The 19,903-nt window shown below is 39.5% G+C and overlaps 4 protein-coding genes across 4 annotated transcripts; 1 reads left to right on the top strand and 3 right to left on the bottom strand.

Annotated features, from left to right (window-relative positions):
* Positions 1-8,698: 8,698 nt before the first annotated feature.
* On the bottom strand, positions 8,699-10,797 carry LOC18011380 (putative U-box domain-containing protein 58). Its single transcript, XM_006392514.2, has 6 exons — positions 10,672-10,797; positions 10,464-10,560; positions 10,021-10,347; positions 9,756-9,890; positions 9,002-9,655; positions 8,699-8,890 (listed from the first exon to the last, which is right to left on the bottom strand). The coding sequence occupies exons 1-6, from the start codon at positions 10,770-10,772 to the stop codon at positions 8,699-8,701; spliced, it is 1,506 nt and encodes a 501-aa protein (XP_006392576.2). The 5' UTR covers positions 10,773-10,797.
* Positions 10,798-11,556: 759 nt separating this feature from the next.
* On the top strand, positions 11,557-14,287 carry LOC18011379 (ribosome-binding ATPase YchF). Its single transcript, XM_006392513.2, has 11 exons — positions 11,557-12,003; positions 12,082-12,270; positions 12,357-12,410; positions 12,492-12,602; positions 12,759-12,821; positions 12,914-13,168; positions 13,255-13,401; positions 13,479-13,506; positions 13,595-13,665; positions 13,792-13,851; positions 13,960-14,287. The coding sequence occupies exons 1-11, from the start codon at positions 11,785-11,787 to the stop codon at positions 14,026-14,028; spliced, it is 1,266 nt and encodes a 421-aa protein (XP_006392575.1). The 5' UTR covers positions 11,557-11,784; the 3' UTR covers positions 14,029-14,287.
* Positions 14,288-14,475: 188 nt separating this feature from the next.
* LOC18011335 (cysteine-rich and transmembrane domain-containing protein WIH2) lies at positions 14,476-15,184 on the bottom strand. The gene is made up of 3 exons (XM_006392512.2): positions 15,125-15,184; positions 14,845-14,986; positions 14,476-14,702 (listed from the first exon to the last, which is right to left on the bottom strand). Exons 1-3 carry the CDS (start codon positions 15,141-15,143, stop codon positions 14,657-14,659), a joined length of 207 nt encoding a protein of 68 aa, XP_006392574.1. The 5' UTR covers positions 15,144-15,184; the 3' UTR covers positions 14,476-14,656.
* Positions 15,185-15,865: 681 nt separating this feature from the next.
* LOC18011062 (elongation factor 2) lies at positions 15,866-19,481 on the bottom strand. Its single transcript, XM_006392511.2, has 4 exons — positions 19,404-19,481; positions 18,806-18,842; positions 18,623-18,710; positions 15,866-18,509 (listed from the first exon to the last, which is right to left on the bottom strand). Exons 2-4 carry the CDS (start codon positions 18,806-18,808, stop codon positions 16,069-16,071), a joined length of 2,532 nt encoding a protein of 843 aa, XP_006392573.1. The 5' UTR covers positions 18,809-18,842; positions 19,404-19,481; the 3' UTR covers positions 15,866-16,068.
* Positions 19,482-19,903: the final 422 nt, after the last annotated feature.

The following is a 19,903-nucleotide window of genomic DNA, read 5'->3' as shown; positions in this document are numbered from 1 at the left end:
CGGGGCTGTCCTGTAAACTGTCATTATATTTGAGGGCGGAATATGTAAATACGGTTTAACTATTTCTTTCTCGGTTTACCGCATTAATCACAATTTTCTAACTTCTTTCAAAACCTCATCGATCGCAGTAAATTTAAAAGATCTAAAATACTACTATACTAGTATAGTAGTAGAACTTCTCTGATAACGATAAATTCGATGAATATTATATATATGGAAAATAATTCTGACCAAAAAGGGTGCTGTGCTTGCCATGTTCGGAGATCGCTTAAAAAGATTTCGGTATGTTTAAAAATACATTTTAATTAATTAGTGGAAATATATAAGGAAATTGAGTGATTTGTAATTACTGGTTAGGGGAGAAGTTGCTGGTTTAATTATCGAGCTAAAAAGGCAAGAGGCTTGTTTTCCTTTTTGCCTAATGTGTTTGCATGTCACTGTCAGTGAAGGTCTTTAGCCTTGGCATTGTTCAATTTGAAATATGTCTTCTTTTTAGGGAATACGACAACGTAGCAAGTGCAATAGTTTAAGGAGAAACAAACTAAAAAGACAGCTTTTGATCTCTTGGTTTAAACTCACAAAAAGTAGAGAGAAGTAGACTAATTGGAAGTGCATGCATCTTTAGAAGACCACTAATTGGAAGTAACTACTTACTAGTAGAGTAGAGAGGACGGACTGAAATTATTGGTCGGTGGACCAAATCAAGAAGATCACTAATGTCTTCACAAAACATCCATATACATCTTAGACCCTACTCTTTTGCAATGTTCAAAAAGTTGACAGCGTAGCTAAGCAGGTTTAGCTTTTAGGGATTGATTAATCACTGTGATATATCGATTGAAGTGATTTTGTTTTTTTTTTTTTTTGTTTTTTTATTTAACATCGTGATTTTGGTTATTCAGCTTCGCTACCAAAAAAGTGACAACTACGGTTATTTTTTATTGTATGCTTGTCTTGTTTATATGGTTCAGGAGGAAAAAATTTCTCAGCAATCTGCAGCAGCATGAACGTCATGTTTGCTGGGTTTTCTTCTCCTTCGTTCTCTTCTTCTCTTCCTCTTCGTCTCTTTTTGAATTGAGCAATTTAGCAGAAACTCAGATCTGAACTTCAAGACGCAGGAATCGACCCGTTAGATCTGTTACGGCCGGACGTCGTCGATGGTGACGGTTTCTGTGATTCATCTGGAACCACCAGATCCCCTGACCCGCCGGATACCCGTGGATCTCTGCTGTCACCAGATCTAGCTCCTCCTCCTCAGCCATCGCCATTAATTGGACGGAAATTCTCATCCGAAGAAGCTGTGATATGGAATTCTCTGTGATATGGAATTCTCATCCGAAGAAGCTGCATCAAGACCAGAAGTCCCCTCTCTCCGATGAAGGAAATCTTTGTTCACCTCTAAAGATTGAAGACCTGTTGCTGCCAAGACTGAAGACCTCTCCTGTTTTGGGAAGTTTTTTATGGTGTACCGAAGATTAAAGAATCCAAGATCTGAAGAAATCTAGCTTTATGCTAAGTTGTCCCAAACACATCCCACACAAGGCTTGCTCTTTGAAGGAAAATTCCAACTGCATCAATTAAAGTTCTTTTGACCAAGAAAGACCGCTGCAGCGGCACTTACTGAAGAAAGAAGGCGCTAGCTGATGAGACAAAGAAAGGCGTACCGGCAGTGCTCTTTACGTTCTCGTCTTTGATCTTGTCAAAAGCTGACTCTAAGCTTGCCAGTCTGGCTTGTAGTGGCGGTGGAGATACTAACCGGCGGCAAGGAAAACAAAAACAAAAAAACAAAAAACTTTTGACCTAATATCATTATTGGGTCACTAAATTAGTGGATCTAATTCAATTTCGGGCTAAGCCCAAGACTGTTTTTTTGGCTAAAACACATCTAAGTTTTAAATTAGAAATCAAAAACTTCTGCCTAATATGAATATCATCGGGTGGAATTGTCAAAGAGCTGGTTCAGATCTGATAAAAGATCAAACTCTACAAATGTTTTCAACTGAGGTTTCTTTTTTTGTCGGAAACCAAAAATAATCGTTACCTTCTGCAAGATATGAAAGTTCATTTTGGATATAACCATGTTTTCACGGTTGAACCGAGAGGTCGAAGTGGCGGTCTAGCTCATTTTTATATGGATGAACCTACGGTCTCTATTATCTATTCTGATGAGCATTTGATTGATGTTGAATCAAGTCTAGACGGACATAAAATTTTTATGACGTTTGTTTATGGTGATCCGGTTGTAAATAATTGAGAATATGTTTGGGAACGTCTAACAAGGATAAGCACTACCAGAAAAGAAGCATGGTTTATGATAGGTAATTTTAATGAGATTACCGGAAATCATGAGAAACGGGGAGGTAGGAGGAGACCAGAAAGCTCATTTATTCCATTTCGAACTATGCTAGATAGCTGTGGAATGCTTGACTTCCCATACAAAGGAAATTCTTTTTCCTGGGTTGGAAGAAGACGGTCTGGCAAAGTCAAATGTCGTCTAGACAGAGCTCTTGGAAATGGAGAATGGCTTTCAAAATTTTTTCACTCTTCGGTGGAGTATATGAAACTTTGGGGATCGGATCATCGACCAATATTAGCTATGATAAAAATCGACAACATAAGGAAGAAATAATCTTTTTGATTCGATAAAAGATGGATTGGAAAACCTGGTTTTAAAGAGACAGTCATTTCCGGGTGGGGCCCCTTTGATGAAATCTCACGTCGAGATTGTCATCAAAAGGTTGCACAATGCCGAAAAACATCTCTGTTTAGAAGAAATCCTTTCCGACTAACTCGGAAAAAATGATCGAAGAATTAAAAAAACAACTGGACTGAGCTCAAGATGATGATAATACAACACTAGAGGAAATTGAAGACATCAGGAGGAAACTCTGTGCTGCCCTTAGGGAAGAATATATGTTCTGGCAACAGAAGAGTCGGGAGAAATGGCACAAAGACGGTGATAAAAACACTAAATTCTTCCATGCTCTCACTAAACAAAGGAGAGCCAGGAATCGCATCGTCTCCCTTAAGGATAGTAACGGACATTTGGTGGAAAATGCAAGAGGAATAGAAAAAGTGGCATCTACGTATTTTCAAGATGGGTCAGTTTACTGATGTTTTGCATCTCATCAGTTTCATACCAGATCCTTATTAATGGAGAACCTAAAGGTAACATCAAACCGTCGAGGGGCTTAAGGCAAGGGGATCCTCTATCCCTTTTCCTTTTCATTCTGTGCACAGAAAGCCTTATTTCGCTTCTTAAGGGAGCAGAGGAAGAGGAGCGAATCTCTGGGCTGAAAATTGCTCAAGCAAGTCCCCCAGTTTCCCACCTTCTCTTTGCTGATGACAGCCTGTTTTTCTGTAAAGCGGATATCCAACAAGGAGCGGAGATTCTCCAAATCATAAACACTTATGGAATGGGATCGGGACAACAACTGAATTTGGGGAAATCATCTATCATGTTTGGAGATAGAGTGGACCCGGATCTCAAACGAAATATTAAAAATACCATAGGTATTACTACAGAAGGCGGTATGGGCATGTACCTGGGTCTACCAGAGCAAATCTGTGGATCAAAGAAGAAGGTCTTCTCTTTTGTTCATGAACGCCTAAGTATCGTGTTAATAATTGGTCCGCAAGACTTCTTTCCAAGGGTGGAAAAGAGATTCAGATTAAATCAGTGGCTCAAGCCATTCCCACTTACGTCATGTCTTGTTTTCTCCTCCCTAAAGGGGTTACAGACAAACTTCGGAGCGCCATGGCCAATTTTCGGTGGAGTTCAAAACAATCTAGTAGTGGGATCCACTGGATTGCCTGGGACAAGATTTGTATTCCACATGACATGGGAGGTCTTGGATTTCGAGATCTAAATGATTTTAACCTAGCCTTGCTAGCAAAGCAACTATGGAGACTCATTCAGTACCCTTCATCTCTTCTGGCTCGGGTGCTAAGAGGAAGATATTATCGACAATCAGACCCGTTAGAGGATCGAAATGTCTACTCACCATCCTATGGATGGAGGAGTATGTTGGCCGCAAAACCGTATCTTAAAATGGGACTAAGGAAGACAATAGGGTCGGGACTAAATACGAGGGCATGGAGTGAACCTTGGATACCTGACGCCAGGGCCCGTCCACCAAGAGCAACCTTCCAGATTGGACTTCAGGACCCAAAAGTGTTAGTTTACTCTTTTATCCGTCAAGATACGAAGCAATGGGATGAGCCTCTTCTAAGAGAATTTTTCCAACCTGAGGATGTCTCTCTTATCCTTGGGTTGAGACCTAGTAGGAACCGTACCCTTGATGGATTTGCGTGGAACCATACTAAAACAGGAATATACACGGTTAAATCCGGATATGACCTGATTAGGAAATCAAACCTTGATCAGAATTTGGATGTCGTGAGAGAACCGAGTATCACAGCTCTTCAAAGCTACGTTTGGAAAGTACGGACGCCTGGAAAAATGAAGCATTTTATGTGGCAAGCTTTATCAGGATGTATTGATACTTGCCAAAACCTAACCTACATGCATATGGGAACGGATAAGAGTTGCCCCCGCTGTGGGAATCCTGAAGAATCTATTAACCATCTTCTGTTTTTATGTCCCCCGGCTTTACAAGTCTGGGCGTTATCGGACTATCCGTCCCTTCCGGGTGTCTTCCCGAGTATCTCTATTTACCAAAATATGAGCTTTCTCTTTTGGAAAACAAAAGTGTTAGGCATGACATATCCTCAAAAGGATATTTATCCTTGGATCTTGTGGTATATTTGGAAAGCGAGGAACGACAAGATCTTCAACGGGAAAGAAATTTCCCGATAGATACTTTGATCCACGTCAAGGTTGAAGCCGAAAGTTGGAAGATTACAAACCAACCGGAAGAAGAAGAATACGGATCAGAAGAGGCTCCGCTCACTCCTTTGCTCCTGAGTCCTCTACCCGATACCCTGAGGTTCCCAATTTGTCAGGTTGATGCATCCTGGATAGGCATTGGCCTGGTTAGTGGGTTCGGGTGGAGTCTGAAGAAGGAAAGAGGTGGCGAGACTTTTGGCCTTCAAGGCTATCGTAGAAGCCTATCGGCCCTTCATGCCGAATTAGAGAGCTTATTATGGGCTATGTCTTGCGTGAAAGATACACAAATTTTATCTGTACACTTTCAAACCGATTGTTCGGATCTGATTAGCATGTCTGAATCGCCATCAGATTGGCCATCATTCTTATCAGAGTTAGAAGCCTTCCGCAATCTTCGAGAAAATTTTTTGGATTTCACTCTCTCCCATATCTCCAGAAGTTCAAATGTCCGAGCGGATAGTCTTGAAAAGGAGCTCGAGCAAGAGGCTATATTTTTTCCCAAATCATTCATACCGAGCCAGTTGAAGATGGTTTTCGGACCAACTCTTTAACGGGCCAAATGTGATGTAATAGTTGGGTTGTGGAAAAAAAAAAAAAAAAAAAAAAAAGCTTCGCTACCAAAAAAAGAGAAAAGAATCTAGGCAGATCCAACTAAATGCTCGTTATTTTTGATTTTTGACACAAACAAATATACAATGAGTAAAATAGTATCATCTAGCTAAACAACTAAGTATTTAAACAACCGATTTTAAAACGCTGACTGTTCTTTTAGTCCAAACCTTAGTAATATCGTCACATTCTTCTTGAATCTGTTGTCTGTATTATGTATATAATATGTCAATCTGTGTGTTTGGAGATTTCAAGAGACTGAAGAGGCAGTTAACTTATATTAATATATGTAATTAAGGGACAGATCTGGGATTATTGATGAATAAACACTGTTAAGGGTCAAATAGTGAAGAGAGCTGTCATTTATACTAACTAACTAGTACTTAGCTGCAGAGGCCAGTAAATCAAGTTCGAATAATTTTTATTAGTATTTTTTTTTTTCAAAAAATGATAAAGACGAAAAAGAATTAAAGTTGCTCGTGATTCTGGAACATCATTTCTTAAATCCCAGCCGTTGGATTATTCTTCCTCAATCGGCCACGATAAGACGACAAGAGAATCATCATATTAAACACAGACAACCACTTCATTTTTGTTGTTGTCAAACTCTAGTGAGAAGTAGCGGCTAGGTCAAATAATATGATCTATCAATATCAATTTATAAACGACACAACACAATTATTAAGCCTATAAATCTGTTGCTGGCTACAAACCATCCAATTTTCACTAGCAATAGTATAATTTTTGTACGCCATAAAATCAATATAGATCTGACATCAATGCAAATTTTCTGACGTATCTTTTTTACCGGACCTAGTTATCTTCATCTTGTCGTTTGTTTCGCTATAGGCTATAGCAAATACTACTAAATCTAAATATTCAAATTATATTGTCCTAAATCATTCAATACTACATTTAATCCACCATTATTACATTATGTGAAATAGACATTTGATAATGAAGACTTTATAATTAATTGAAAAGATAACAAAAAAGAGGGAAATGAATGAGAGAACGTGATAATTCCCAGTGTTGTGCCCTCTGTAAAGATTCTCGCTCTGTCTTTTTTGCATCCAGTCTTTTTTTGTTTTCCCATCTTTATTGTTCCTCCCTCTATATATAATAAGGTTATGTCACGACAAATGGCCTAAGTAGAAAAAAGGCCGACAAAGAAGAAAAAGAATCGTTTCCTAAATATGTTAATCCATGAAATGGCTATTAAAGTAGTATATAGACGTGAGCTAATTATATAATTAACTCTTGATCATCCCTTCTTGATCTTGGTTTCTTTTACAAAAACGACAGAACCTGTAAATGTAATATTCAATCAAAACCTTAAACTTAGCTAGGGTTTATTATGATATATGGAACCCAAAATTAACAAATAACTAAAAAATTGACTGTTATTTGTAAGTACACAAGGTTTTTTTTTTTTTGAGTGAATGACATGTTTTTGATACGGAACATATAGACTAGTTGTAGAGAAGAGAGGACAACTTTTAAGCTGGGTTCTTAGCTGTTTGTTTACAAAGAACCTTGAATAATAATAATTGAAACATTGAATAAAATGAGGTAAGAAAGAAAACAAACAAACAAGAAAAATTGAAAAAGTTTGTCTGGTAGGTGAATATATAGTGTATAAAAAGTGTGTATCTATATGTTTTTGGGTAACAAGTTGCAATGATAGAGCCAATATTGGAAGTTTATTGACCGATGTGTAAAAAAATTCTGCAGGCCATTGTCTTGTCCTCTTCTTATCACCCTCTGTACATCTACGTACTTTCTTGTTCTTGCTCCTCTCTCACTTTTGTCTCTCTCTCTCTCATTTTATTATTCCTCTCTCTCTAACTCATTAAAAAATAACAAATTGTAAGAAGATAGGAGACTTTAGGGCTTGAGTTGGGTCAGTGATTACTGATAATTTGTTTTTTTACGGTTTGATGTAATTATTTCGAAATCTGAAAAACTATTCCAAAAAAAAAAAAAAACTATTCCATGTTACAAGAAGGGCCGGATAGATATCAGTGTCTGAAAAATGGCGATCAAATAGTAGTCTTACATCACGTGACTTTTTTATGTTTTAAAGAAAGGGAAACATATAGGTTAATATTTTGGGTTGCTTTTACTTTTTTTCTTGGTATTTTGTATGTTTGTCTTTTCATGGCGTTTTAGGCGTGTAGAAAGCACAATTTTATTCTTTACCGTTCTGAGAAAATTTGGCTTTATTTCCATTTATCGGATATTTAAAGAAAGAAAAACAAGGCACGGATTGAGCCACGTAACGTACGATCCGGTATTGGTTCAGTGGATGGTTACTATAGTAATCTCCCTAATTTATGAAATACATTGGATTGAAAACCTCAAGAAAAGAGGTTCATAAATAGTAGAGTGCAGGCCCAAAATCAAAGTATTAGAGCATGTATATCAAAAAATTCAAAAAGGAGTTGTTAATATTATTTTATTAATTTTTTTTTTAATTTGTCCAATAAATTTGACTCGACTGAGAGAGAAGCAATTCTGTTCTTTTTAGCTGTAAACCATTACCAATCCGCCAACTCAATTGGAGAGAGAAATCATTCTGTTTTTTTAGCAATAAACCAATACCAGTTAGTTCGCCACGTAAATTATAAAACTACCCAAGGATCGATCCATAAATTACTTCTACAAGGATCGATCCATAAAAATTAGACTTTTTTTCTTTTTTAAAAAAATCCAATTAATTGCTAACAAAAGCAGGAAGAATGATTCCAACTCTTGATTCGCACGCACGGTTGGGGACAAGATTGCAATGAGAAAGCTCGAGGTTTGTCAACGGTGACGTATCGTGATCTGTGCTAAAGGTAGCTTCTGTTTCTGTACGTATGTCCATCGATCGGCAGCAAAGTGTGGATCAAATGTTCATGACCTCCTGCCAAAAATATAAAACCTCACAACCAAAACATATTACTAGTCTACGAGATTGAGTGTTGTGCAAGTAATCTTCTTGTAAAGATATATATGTGCACAATTGCCAGGGGATCGAGATAGGGCAAACAAACGATGGTGGAGGTCGACGCTTCATTAGAGTTTGGGTTGATCAGTTTTCCGATATGAGGAATATTTATTTATGAAAGAAGAACATGGTCCTGAATAGTAGAGTAAGCTAAAGAAAACTGGATCACAAATTCAAAAAGAGGCTCATACATAGAACTTAAGTGTAGCAGAGTAGGGACTCGTGAGGCCATTATAATATGATCAATATCAAGAAGCGGGAAGAATCAAACCAAACTCCTGAATAGCAGAGCGGAGAGCACGGTTGGGGGTAAGGGTGCGATGAGAAAGCCTGACATTAGTCATCGGCGATGTATCGTGACCTGTGCTAAGCCATCTCTTAATAGCTTCTGCTTCGTATGTAAATCCATCGGCCGTAAAGTGTGGATCTTTCATCACCTCCTGCGAAAATTATATATGAATGACACACAAGCAAGGCAGAGATATTATTTTATATTCTAGATCAGATTTGAGTGTTGTGCAAGCAATCTTTTTGTAAGGAAACGGGCTTGCCTGTGTGATAGGGCAGAAAAACGACGCTGGAGGTTGACGCTCTTCCAATTGCTTTCTGGTGAGCTCTTGAACTGTTTGGAGAGCATTGTCCCTCTCTTCTCGCATCACATCCGCTGCTTGGTTGTATGAATCGAGTAGTCCCTTGACTATCTGAAGCTCTTGTTTCTCTTTAGACAGAGCATCCTCTGTTTCTTTCCTCAGGCTCGACTCTTGGTCGTATTTGTCCTGCCAAGTTCTGACCTGCGAGGCCATGTTCTCTTTTTCTATTTGACAAGTTGCAAGCTCTTGCGTCATCGCCTCCAACTCTTTCCTCGCTTTCTTTAGCGCGATTTCTGATTCTTTCCTTTGAACCAGCTCGACCTCGTAATTGCTCTCGAGCTCCTCAGCTTTCAACAGCATATGAGTATGTTCATTTTCGAGAGTTTCCAGTCGAAGCCTTACCTTCTCTATGTTCTCCCGTTCTATAGCAAGCGCATATTCTGTTTCTTTCCTTAGCTTCAGCTCCTCTTGGTACTTTTTCTCAAAACCTTGAACTTGTAAATGCAATTGAACTTTTTCTTCCTTGTAAGACTCAAGTAACCGTTTCATCAACTCTAGTTCTCCTTTTTGACTAGCAAGTGCGTCTTCTGCTTCTTTCCTCTCCAACTCTACATCCTACAATCAAACTGGCCAGCGTTAGAGAGATCAGGTATATATAGAAATAAATAGTCAAACCAAATGGGTAATCCAAAATTTTGATGGAGGTGGGTGTTACCCGAGAACTTTGCACTAGCAGCTGCTTGACATTTTCATCAGAAAATTGGAAGTCAGCTAGTTTGCCAATGTAGGACAGAAAATAATTCATCGCATCTGTATTCCTCTCAGGTGGGAATATGGGATTCATAAGCACCTACATTAGTACATTGTTAACCAAGTAAATAGAGAAACTAGCTAGCTAGAGACCTTTTTTTTTTCTTTCATACTTTTTAAAATTAATTACGCACTTGATCTCTCTAAAGAGACAAAAGGCAAACATTAACCTGGATAATACTCTGCCTTGTTGTTTCAGTGACCATGCTATTCTTGAAAATTTCAGCCAAAACCCGCACGGTCTTGATAAATCTCCAGCAGTTTGATTCCTCAACAAAAACAAGCGGTGGTGGTCTAGCAGAAGTTTGATCAGGAGATGAGCTTTCAAGCTCCTTTCGGCATTTGGACAAGAAGAGCCTCACAAAAGTGGTGATCTCACCGTGAGATTCATCAGATCGAAATGGGGGTAGCGCGTTAAATAGCTCCACGCATAGACGAGCGAACAGGATATAGGCATTGTCCACCATTGCCATATCGAAAATGCAACTCACTAGAGACTGTCACACACATATATATATATATATATATATATATATATATCATCAAACCGTTAATTAGAGAAAAAAAGATGAGAAAGTTTATATTGTAAAAAAGCGGCAGAGGATTATATAACCTTGATAACAAAAGCGGAGGGAGATCCTCTTATAATTGTCTGAACGATCTCATCCTTGATCTTGTCGAAATTCCGTTGCGTAAGCCAGTTGAGTAAACTAGATCATCACGAATTCAAAACAAGGATCGGATCAATCTACCCCCAAGCCAGTATAGAAATGAAAAAAAAAAAAAAAAAACATGAGGCAGAGTTCAAAAGGAAGCTGTACCACTTTGATTTTTCCAAGACTCGTTTCTCCTCGTTAACATTTCGAGCTCCATACGAAGGCTGAGAGATGAAAGCGGGGCGAGAAAGGAGAAGAGAATCCATGCATGAATAGATAAAAATGCTAGACTCTTCTTCTTCTTCTTCTTCCTTTGAATCTTGCGAGACTTCACTCCTTGCGCTTCTTGAGAAGATAAACAAGTTACTCCTCAACTAATACCAACGTTAGACCCAAAAAACAACTAATACCAACGTTTCAACTTCTTCTAGTTGTCATCGTAGTCTGCACAGCAAGTATGACGTGTCTATCCGTTATTGGATTTCATTAAGAACATCGGCCCAGAAGAAGGAAGTTGGGTCATTTTATTAAATTAAGCCCACTAGATATGTGTGTTTTCGATTTTGTTATACCAATAATTATTGGTTAAGAAAGATGTTAGATGTGCACTGAGAGATTCTGCAACACGACGATTGTTAGGGGATTAACGAGATTCTGCATTGGATAAACTATATCGAGATACGGTTTAGGAGATTTTTGTGCAGTGGAAGAAGAAGCGAATGAGGAGATTGAAGAGGAAGCGTAGAAAGATGGGACAAATTGTCTTTTTTAGTTGAGACAGCGATCAAAGTAGAACCAACCAATCATGACACCAATCCCAATCTCTGTCTCTTTGATTCCCCAGTTTTTTTCCTTTTTTTTTAGAAAAACATACTTTTTTTTATCTCAAGTTTGAACATTCTGCCATGTTGTACAATTTGCTTTTGGCTCTTATATATATATATATATGTGCAGAGCCTGACGAATCCAAATATGAATGAAAATTTTCACTGTTTTCATCATACTTCTTTAGTTGACCAGACCTTTTTTTTTTTTTAAGAGAGGATTGGAGAGTCGTCGTGAATATTTTGTCAAAATTACTTCTAAGATTATGCAACATCGCCAAAAATCGAAAATTTAAAGTAGCAAAACTCTAATTTCTGAATTTGGATACAAATAAAAATCCGCAATTGGCGAGATAATAAAAGGAGATAGAGAAGAGGCAAAGAGACGGTGACGCTAAAGACAGAGAGATAGAGTGCCCTTCACATATTATTGATTATTAGCTATTGACTGACGATGGCGAGAGCAGCTTGTAGCAGCGTTGTCACGGCTCTCACTTTACTGCCCTCCAAGTCTCCTCTCTGCAGAAACCCGCTCCTCTTCTCCGGTGAATCCAAGTTCGTCGGAGTTTTCACCCTCCACAAGCGATGCTTTTCCTCCAAAGTTAGCATGAGCTTGAAAGCCGGAATCGTCGGTCTTCCTAACGTCGGCAAGTCCACTCTCTTTAACGCCGTCGTAAGTCTTCCTGCCTTCTTCTTCTCTCTCACTCTCTCAGGCATTTCGTCAAACACCATTCTTACCTTATATTTTCAGGTCGAGAATGGAAAGGCTCAAGCTGCTAATTTCCCCTTTTGCACGATTGAGCCCAATGTTGGTATCGTTGCTGTTCCTGATTCCCGTCTTCAAGTTCTCTCCAAACTCAGCAATTCCCAGAAACTGGTTCCTGCTTCCATTGAGTTCGTCGACATTGCTGGTCTTGTCAAGGGTGCCAGTCAAGGCGAAGTCTGATTCCATTTCTCTCTTTATCTCTATATCTTTCTCAATCCAATTTCACAAGTTCCTAACTCACAAAGTTTTCATCTTTCCAGGGTTTGGGCAATAAGTTCTTATCTCACATCCGAGAAGTCGATTCCATCCTCCAGGTTTCACACTTTTTTCTATCCTTGTGTTTCCCTCATATGGATCAATGGATGGATAATCCTCCTAACACTCTTTGCTCTCAGGTGGTCCGCTGTTTTGAGGACAACGACATTATTCATGTCAATGGCAAAGTTGATCCCAAGTCTGACATTGATGTCATCAATCTCGAACTTATTTTCTGCGACTTAGATCAGGTGCATTGAGAGCCATTCCTTTCTCGCTCTTGTCTAACATTTAGAATTTGTTTCTTTTATTCAAAACGCTCTACAAGACTTCTTTTTTTCCCCCCATTTCTTTCTCTTTAACGAGTTTATAGAGCTGATTTATACCTTTTGACAAGCTATATACAGATTGGGAAAAGAATCGAGAGACTTAAGAAAGGGAAGGCTAAGGATTCACAATCCAAAGTCAAGGTAAATTTCCCCCAGAAATTACTGAGCTCTCAAAACATTTCATAACCCAGTCTGCGGTAAATCACAAGAGTATGTGACATTCAATGACACAGGAGGAAGCCGAAAAATCTGCTTTGGAAAGAATTCAGGAGGCCCTTCTCGATGGGAAACCTGCAAGGTCTGTCGCATTGACTGACCTCGAGAAGGAAGTCGTAAAGCATCTTTGCTTGCTTACAATGAAGCCTATGATCTACGTCGCAAATGTTGCTGAAACCGATCTTGCTGAGCCGGAGAAGAATACTTATGTTGAAGAAGTAAAGGGTCTTTGTTCTGATCTGCAGTCTGGACATGTGGTTGTTTCAGCACAGGTCAGGATTTACTACATCTTTATGCGCTGAGGTTTCCGTGTAGTCTGGAGATTTTACCTGAATAGATCTTCCTTTCGTGGAAGCAGGTTGAGTCTGAGTTAACCGAACTTCCTCTTGAGGAAAGGACAGAATATTTGAACTCGCTAGGTGTCAGCGAAAGTGGCCTTGGGAACCTTATCAGGGCAACATACAGTCTGCTAGGTTTGCAGACATACTTCACTTCTGGTGAAAAGGTGAAGAAACACAGATAAACACAAAAAAACTTATTTGAAACAACTTTATCCTCTAAACTGGTCCTTCTGTGTGGCAGGAAACAAGAGCATGGACAATTCATGCAGGTTGGTTTCCAATCAGTAGGGTTCTTAAAATGCATTATTTTCCTGGGAATATTTAAGTAATTTTGTTGTAAATTTTCTGTGGATACAGGGATGACTGCACCACAAGCTGCTGGTGTCATCCACTCTGACTTTGAGAAGGGTTTTATTAGAGCCGAGACTGTAAGCATTTTATTTTTTCCTCTTGGTCATTAAAATTGGAAACCGAAAGCTTCAGTTGTCTTAGCATTTGCTTTCATTATGAAACCGGGCATCATTTCGATTGTGTCAATTTTGTTGTTAAATCAGGTTGCATATGAAGATTTTGTCTCTGCTGGGTCACTTGCCGCAGCGAGAGAGAAAGGACTTGTGAGTTTCTTCCGGATGTCCATATATTGACCTGCTCCATAGCGAAGTATTTCTCATATGAATCTCCTGCTAACTCGGAGTTTTCTTGAAATTGATATTGTTTTGCAGTTGAGATCAGAGGGTAAAGAGTACATTGTTAAAGAAGGAGATGTGATGCTTTTCCGCTTCAACGTATAGCAGAACCTTGAGATCTCAAAATCAGTTCTTCACAGAACATCACAGGTTTTGTTTATGCACGTCGGTCTTTTATAGCATCGAATTTCACTGCTCTTGGTTTTGCAATATATAGTGATATCTTTTTTTTTTTTTACATTCCGAAAACGTAATTGGTTGTGAAACAGAAGATGAGGTTAAAAAATTCTCTAGAATAAGAAACGAGGTATGAGAAATCTCATGGGATTGGCAATGGGAGTGATGATTATTGAATTGACACCAACTATAAAGTCTTTTGTATGAATCTCAAATTTAGATTCTTCTTCCTTTTTCTTTTTGTGTGTGTGTGTGTGTGTTCTCTCTGTATATTGGCTGAAATGACTGACAAGATGCAAGAAATTCGATTTGCTGCCAAGTGCTGACTGACCATTTAGTTTATATTTGATGGTAGACAAAAAAACGGGCGGCAAATAACAAACTTTTAAAATGATTCAGTAGTAAAGGAAAAGAATGTAATTATTACAGAGTATAATGAAGAATCAAACGTAATAGAGAAACCTCAACAGAAACAATGAGAAATAGCAAACTCCCAAAAAGCAAAATATACAAAGAAAACAGAAAGAATCAAAAGAAAAAAGAGATGCAACTAGCCCTAGAAGACACAATCCAAAACGCAGCAGCAGCACATCGCAGCCAAACTGCAAAATAGAAAGCAATGAGAGAAAGAAACAATGTTCAATAATACCTTGAAGACAAAAGAACTTGGGTAAATTGGGAGGAGATTAATAGAAATATAAGTAACATATATGAATATGATATGAATTGGGTGAAAGAGAGTACCATCCACGTAAAAAACCACCGCTGCCTTTGCTCTGCTGCGTCGGCTGTACAGTTTGGGGAGAGTCATTCATCATCACCATCGGGTAACCCATCGGTGGCGGCGCCGTCACGTACGGTGCCTCACTCACTATCTGCTTCATTTCTTCATACAATATATTGGAAAAAAATGGGGTCCAATTAATAAATTGATTCATATGCCCAAAAAGTTACTAACCTTCCCTTTAACATAATGTCATATATATATATATATATATATATATGTAGGGAAGGATTGACTCACCGAGTTGCTGATGAGACATTTTGATTTGTATTGTCTTATGAGTTTGGATAGCTGAAGATGAATATGAGTTTTAGAATTTTACATGTAATGAAGAGCTTCAAGTCTCTCTATATTTATACTTATTTTTTGTTTGTTGATGTTATAGTTGCCTATCGTTTAAGGCATTATTGTTAGTTAGATGGTGGTCTGTTCCGTTCGTAGAAATTTGCGTTTTCACACCGACCAACGACCACAGAAACGCGTTTCAAAATAAAACAACCGCTGATTCTGGTCCTTCTCCGAAGTTTCTCGCCGGCGTTTTTTGATTTGTCTTGTACGACCACAAAAATCAATCATAACGATATCCCAATTCAAGATTGCTAAGGGGATGAATTTTGTACATCTCTCAATAAAAACATTTCCTCTTTGCACAAAAGAGGATTAAATAGATTATAGATGGGATAATAATTTGGGTGTATTCCAATTCGGGTGTTTGTAGATTATTATGAATGAACGAGATGGTATGTACAAGGGTTGAAGAGATGTGGTAACAAGTCCGTTCTTATTGAACTCAAATGGATACTCAGTTTCTGTTCCGTCTTATGTTTAGTGTTGTATGAAAACCACCACAGTTAATAAATTAGCAATACGTTTGCGCAGGAAAACTAGACTAACGAGACATCATACAAGAAAATTCGTTCCCAAAGTCTCAAAACTATCATCAACCTAAGCATATGAATATGACCAAACGAACACAGAATATAAGAGTGCAAGGCAAATAATCAAGAGCAAAATATTTGCGAACACATAATTAAGTTCTTCTCAACTAAAAGTAAAACATCGAGGAGGGGAGATAAAAGAGTATCAAATCCATCATACCAAAATAGTAAACAAAAAAAAAAACAAAGACAAAAATAAGGTAGAGAGACGGAGAGAGCAAACAGCAAATGGAGAGTGCTGGCTGCTTACAGCTTATCTTCAAACTCAGAGAGTGGAGTCATCGCTTCCTTCAAACCCTTCCTCTTCCTGATGTCAGCCACCAGCACTGAAGCCTGAGTTCCTGCCTCGAGAGGGTCAGATGACATCATTTCCCAGTGATCGAACACACACTGCGGGAAGGCCTGTCCTGAGGTTGCTGCCCTAAGCTGACTCGAGAATCCAAAAGACTCCACGACTGGCAAGTATGCCTTGATGTTGTACAGTGGTGTTCCGGGCCTCTGCATCTCCTCAAAGACGTGTCCACGCTTCTGATTCAGCACGCTGTAGATTCCTCCAAGAGCTCCCTCTGGTGCTTGGATCTCCACCATGTAAACCGGCTCCAAGAGTCTGGGCTTGGCAGTGATCTGAGAGGCGTAGATAACCCTTCTGGCTGTGGGGATAACCTGACCACCACCTCTGTGGATGGCATCAGAGTGGAGCACCACATCGCAAACCTCAAAACAAATACCTCTCATGTTCTCTTCTGCCAAAGGACCTTCCTTGGACGCCCACTGGAACCCAGCAACAACTGAATCCTTGATTTCATTAAGGTACTGAACTCCCTTACACATGTCAACCACCATGTTAGGCCCCGTGGTTTCAGGTCCAAACGCCCAGATCTTCTTTGCAAGATCCTTGTCCCATCCAAACTCCTCTGCCAAGATCTTTGATCGGATCTTGGGGTCGTCTCTTGGGCCGATACGGCCGTCATCAATTGCCTCTGCTAGACCTTCCTCCATCGGCCTGGCCTCCATGTAAAGACGGTTGTGCTTGTTAGGGGATTTGCTCATCACAGTGCGGACAGATCTCTCGAGGACAGTCTCACGGAACGACACAACAGGGTCTGACTTGATGATCTCAGCTCCACCCATGAAATCATCCTGAAGATCCTTGAGACAAATCTCAAGATGGAGTTCTCCAGCACCAGCAACAATGTGCTCACCTGACTCTTCCATTGTGCACACAACCATAGGATCAGACTTGGCCAGCCTCTTGAGTCCTTCCACAAGCTTGGGAAGGTCGGATGCAACCTTGCACTGAACAGCAACACGGACAACGGGGGAGACGGAAAACTTCATTGCACGAATAGGGTGGGCATCAACTTCTTTCTCATTCGTCAGGGTGGCATTCTTGGTGATGAACTGATCCAGCCCAACCATGGCAACGGTGTTACCACAGGGAACGTCTTCAACAGTCTCCTGCCTCTTACCCATCCAAATGACGGTTCTCTGGACACTCTTGACATACAAATCTTTCTTCTCACCAGGGACAAAGTTGGGTCCCATGATCCTGACCTTCATACCAGTAGACACCTTACCAGCAAAGACACGTCCAAAGGCAAAGAATCTACCCTTGTCTGAGGCGGGAATCATCTTAGAAACGTAAAGCATGAGGGGACCATTTGGATCACAGTTTCTGATGGCCGTGGCATACTGATCATCGAGGGGACCTTCGTACAAGTTCTCAACACGGTACCTCTGAGCAGTGTGGGGAGATGGCAGGTGAAAGATCATCATCTCAAGTAGTGCGGTACTTGCAGGAAGCCATGTCTGCATGACACGCTTCATCAAAGGTTTACCCATGAGCTCCTTCTCATCATTCTTCATCTGGACACCAAGCTTCTGCAACATAGGCCACAACTTGTCCTTCTGGTCGTTCATGCAAGTGGCAATGATTTGCTTGATGGGTTCGTAACAGAACTGGACAAACCCACGCTTGCAGGTCGGGGAACCAGTGTTTTTGCCGGTCCACTTCCTGGTGGCAGGGTCAAAGAAATTCTCACCCCAGAGCCTCTCCATCATTTTAGATTCGTCAACACCAAACTTTGAAGCGTACATCTTAGCAAAGTTGGTCAGAGTGAAAGCCCATCCGTGGAGACCAGCAGAGAAAGCCACGGTTCCCTTTTCTGGGTAGACCTGAACATCACCGAGGAGAGGATCCTCATAGGTTGCCATGATGACATTAGCATTCTCAATGACCCTCTGGAAAGTCTGGTAAGCCTCCTCACCATCAACCTGGAGTTCAAGGAAACACCTGTCCATCTTGTTAACAGTCAAGACAGGCCTAATCCTTTCACCAAGAGCTTGACGGAGCACGGTCTCAGTCTGCACACAGACACCCTCAATGCAGTCGACCACGACAAGAGCACCATCTGTAATACGGAGAGCGGCAGTGACCTCGGACGAAAAGTCAACGTGCCCAGGGGAGTCGATAAGATTGATGAGGTATTCGTTTCCATCTCTCGCTCCAGTGAAACTCTTCAAGGAAGCATCGGACATCTCGTAGTAGAGAGAAATACCGGTGGACTTGATTGTAATACCACGTTCTGCCTCATCAGCACGGGTATCAGTCATACGAACATCACCAGCAACTTCTTGGGCAATAATACCAGCGGCAGCGACCAGGGAGTCAGTGAGGGTAGATTTCCCTGTTGGTCAAGAAGAAATAAGTATACATTAGCATAATAAATAAGTCTAATGTGGGTAATTATTTAGAAACAGTTGCTAGAGATATTTATAAGAAAAGAGCTGAAGATAGTACCATGGTCGACATGGGCAATAACAGACATATTACGGATGTTGTGCTTATAGTCCATAATCCTACGAAGCTCATCGGCTGTGAACTTCACCTGCAAGTTTTTTTTTATAAAAATTTTATAAGCATGGAATCCAGATAGACCGTAGACAGACGAAAGAGAATAATAAATAAATGAAAAAGGCATACCATTTTGGCTAACTTTTGACTGTCACCTACAAAATCTCTGCAATCATACAAAAACAAGAATTAGGCAATTGAATGAAAAGTTTATACCAAGTAGATTCAAAGAGAGAAATTGAAAGCTCTATCATAGATAATAAGATCGTACTTGCAAAATATCTTACTTAGTGAATAAATATAGACGAATCAAGCAAAAAGGTATACTTTTCCTAAAATTTAACCAGTAAAACAAAAAGTCAAGCGATTCACACAATTACTCAAGGATCACAGCATAAAGGCGAAAAACGAATAGCGCATAATCAATAAACTTTTTAAGGAAGATTTCGATCTTGTCCGAATTTCATCTTTAGACCATCAAAAAGACCAGATCTAATAAACAATAACAGACCCACTACGACAACAGACATCAATAGCATGCACAACACGAAGCAATGGATTGGTATAATAATCCCAGACGATAAACAGAGATCAACAGCAAAACTTGACGATATTGGTAATCTAAACATCAAAAAGGAGGAAAAAAAGAGGGCTAAACCTATGCAAAATCGAGAATACAAATAAACATCAACAATCGGAGAAAAAGTCATGGAAGAAACGAACTAACCTTAGAGGAGAATGAAAGGAAAGATTGAGCGAGAGAGAAAAGTAGTGACAGGAGGCGTTAGAGCAATCGGAAGCTGAATATATAGTCGTGGACGAGATGCCAAGAGTATATGCTTCTTCTCATTTAGGGTTTTCGCCGTTTCTTACGTGGGCCAATAAATCTCGGCCCAATAAGTTAAATTTTTATGTAGCCCGAGAGTGCAATCATGTACGCATATATCGATTTGTCATTTGTATCTTCAATTCTGGATACGTTTTATAAAAGTTTTGTAATTCTTTTCCCACTCAACACATAAAAAGTTTACAAAAAGATTATATTGTTTTGATCCTCGAAGGTGATTTATCGTAGTTAACAGTTTTACTATAAACTGAGAGCTTAATTAGTTTTTCATCTTCTGTTGATTAGATCAACTAAAGCGACGAATGGATGATGTCCTTTATAGAAAAGCAAGTTAAAGATGTTCAACGAAAAACTTCATGGAGAAAAGAATGAAATCAGTC

This window comes from Eutrema salsugineum, unplaced genomic scaffold, assembly GCF_000478725.1.
Source record: "Eutrema salsugineum unplaced genomic scaffold, Eutsalg1_0 scaffold_7, whole genome shotgun sequence".
Lineage (NCBI taxonomy): Eukaryota > Viridiplantae > Streptophyta > Magnoliopsida > Brassicales > Brassicaceae > Eutrema > Eutrema salsugineum.
This window is presented reverse-complemented; position numbering and strand designations above follow the sequence as displayed.

Coding starts and splice junctions, on each gene's coding strand:
- LOC18011380 (XM_006392514.2), bottom strand. CDS start 10,772: ATGGATTCTCTTCTCCTTTCTCGCCCCGCTTTCATCTCTCAGCCTTCG. Junction 10,561..10,671: donor GTCTTGGAAAAATCAAAGTG/GTACAGCTTCCT, acceptor GTGATGATCTAG/TTTACTCAACTGGCTTACGC. Junction 9,891..10,020: donor CAAGGCAGAGTATTATCCAG/GTTAATGTTTGC, acceptor GTACTAATGTAG/GTGCTTATGAATCCCATATT.
- LOC18011379 (XM_006392513.2), top strand. CDS start 11,785: ATGGCGAGAGCAGCTTGTAGCAGCGTTGTCACGGCTCTCACTTTACTG. Junction 12,822..12,913: donor ATTCACAATCCAAAGTCAAG/GTAAATTTCCCC, acceptor TCAATGACACAG/GAGGAAGCCGAAAAATCTGC. Junction 13,169..13,254: donor ATGTGGTTGTTTCAGCACAG/GTCAGGATTTAC, acceptor TCGTGGAAGCAG/GTTGAGTCTGAGTTAACCGA.
- LOC18011335 (XM_006392512.2), bottom strand. Junction 14,703..14,844: donor GGTGGTTTTTTACGTGGATG/GTACTCTCTTTC, acceptor TCTATTTTGCAG/TTTGGCTGCGATGTGCTGCT.
- LOC18011062 (XM_006392511.2), bottom strand. Junction 18,510..18,622: donor TATTGCCCATGTCGACCATG/GTACTATCTTCA, acceptor CTTGACCAACAG/GGAAATCTACCCTCACTGAC.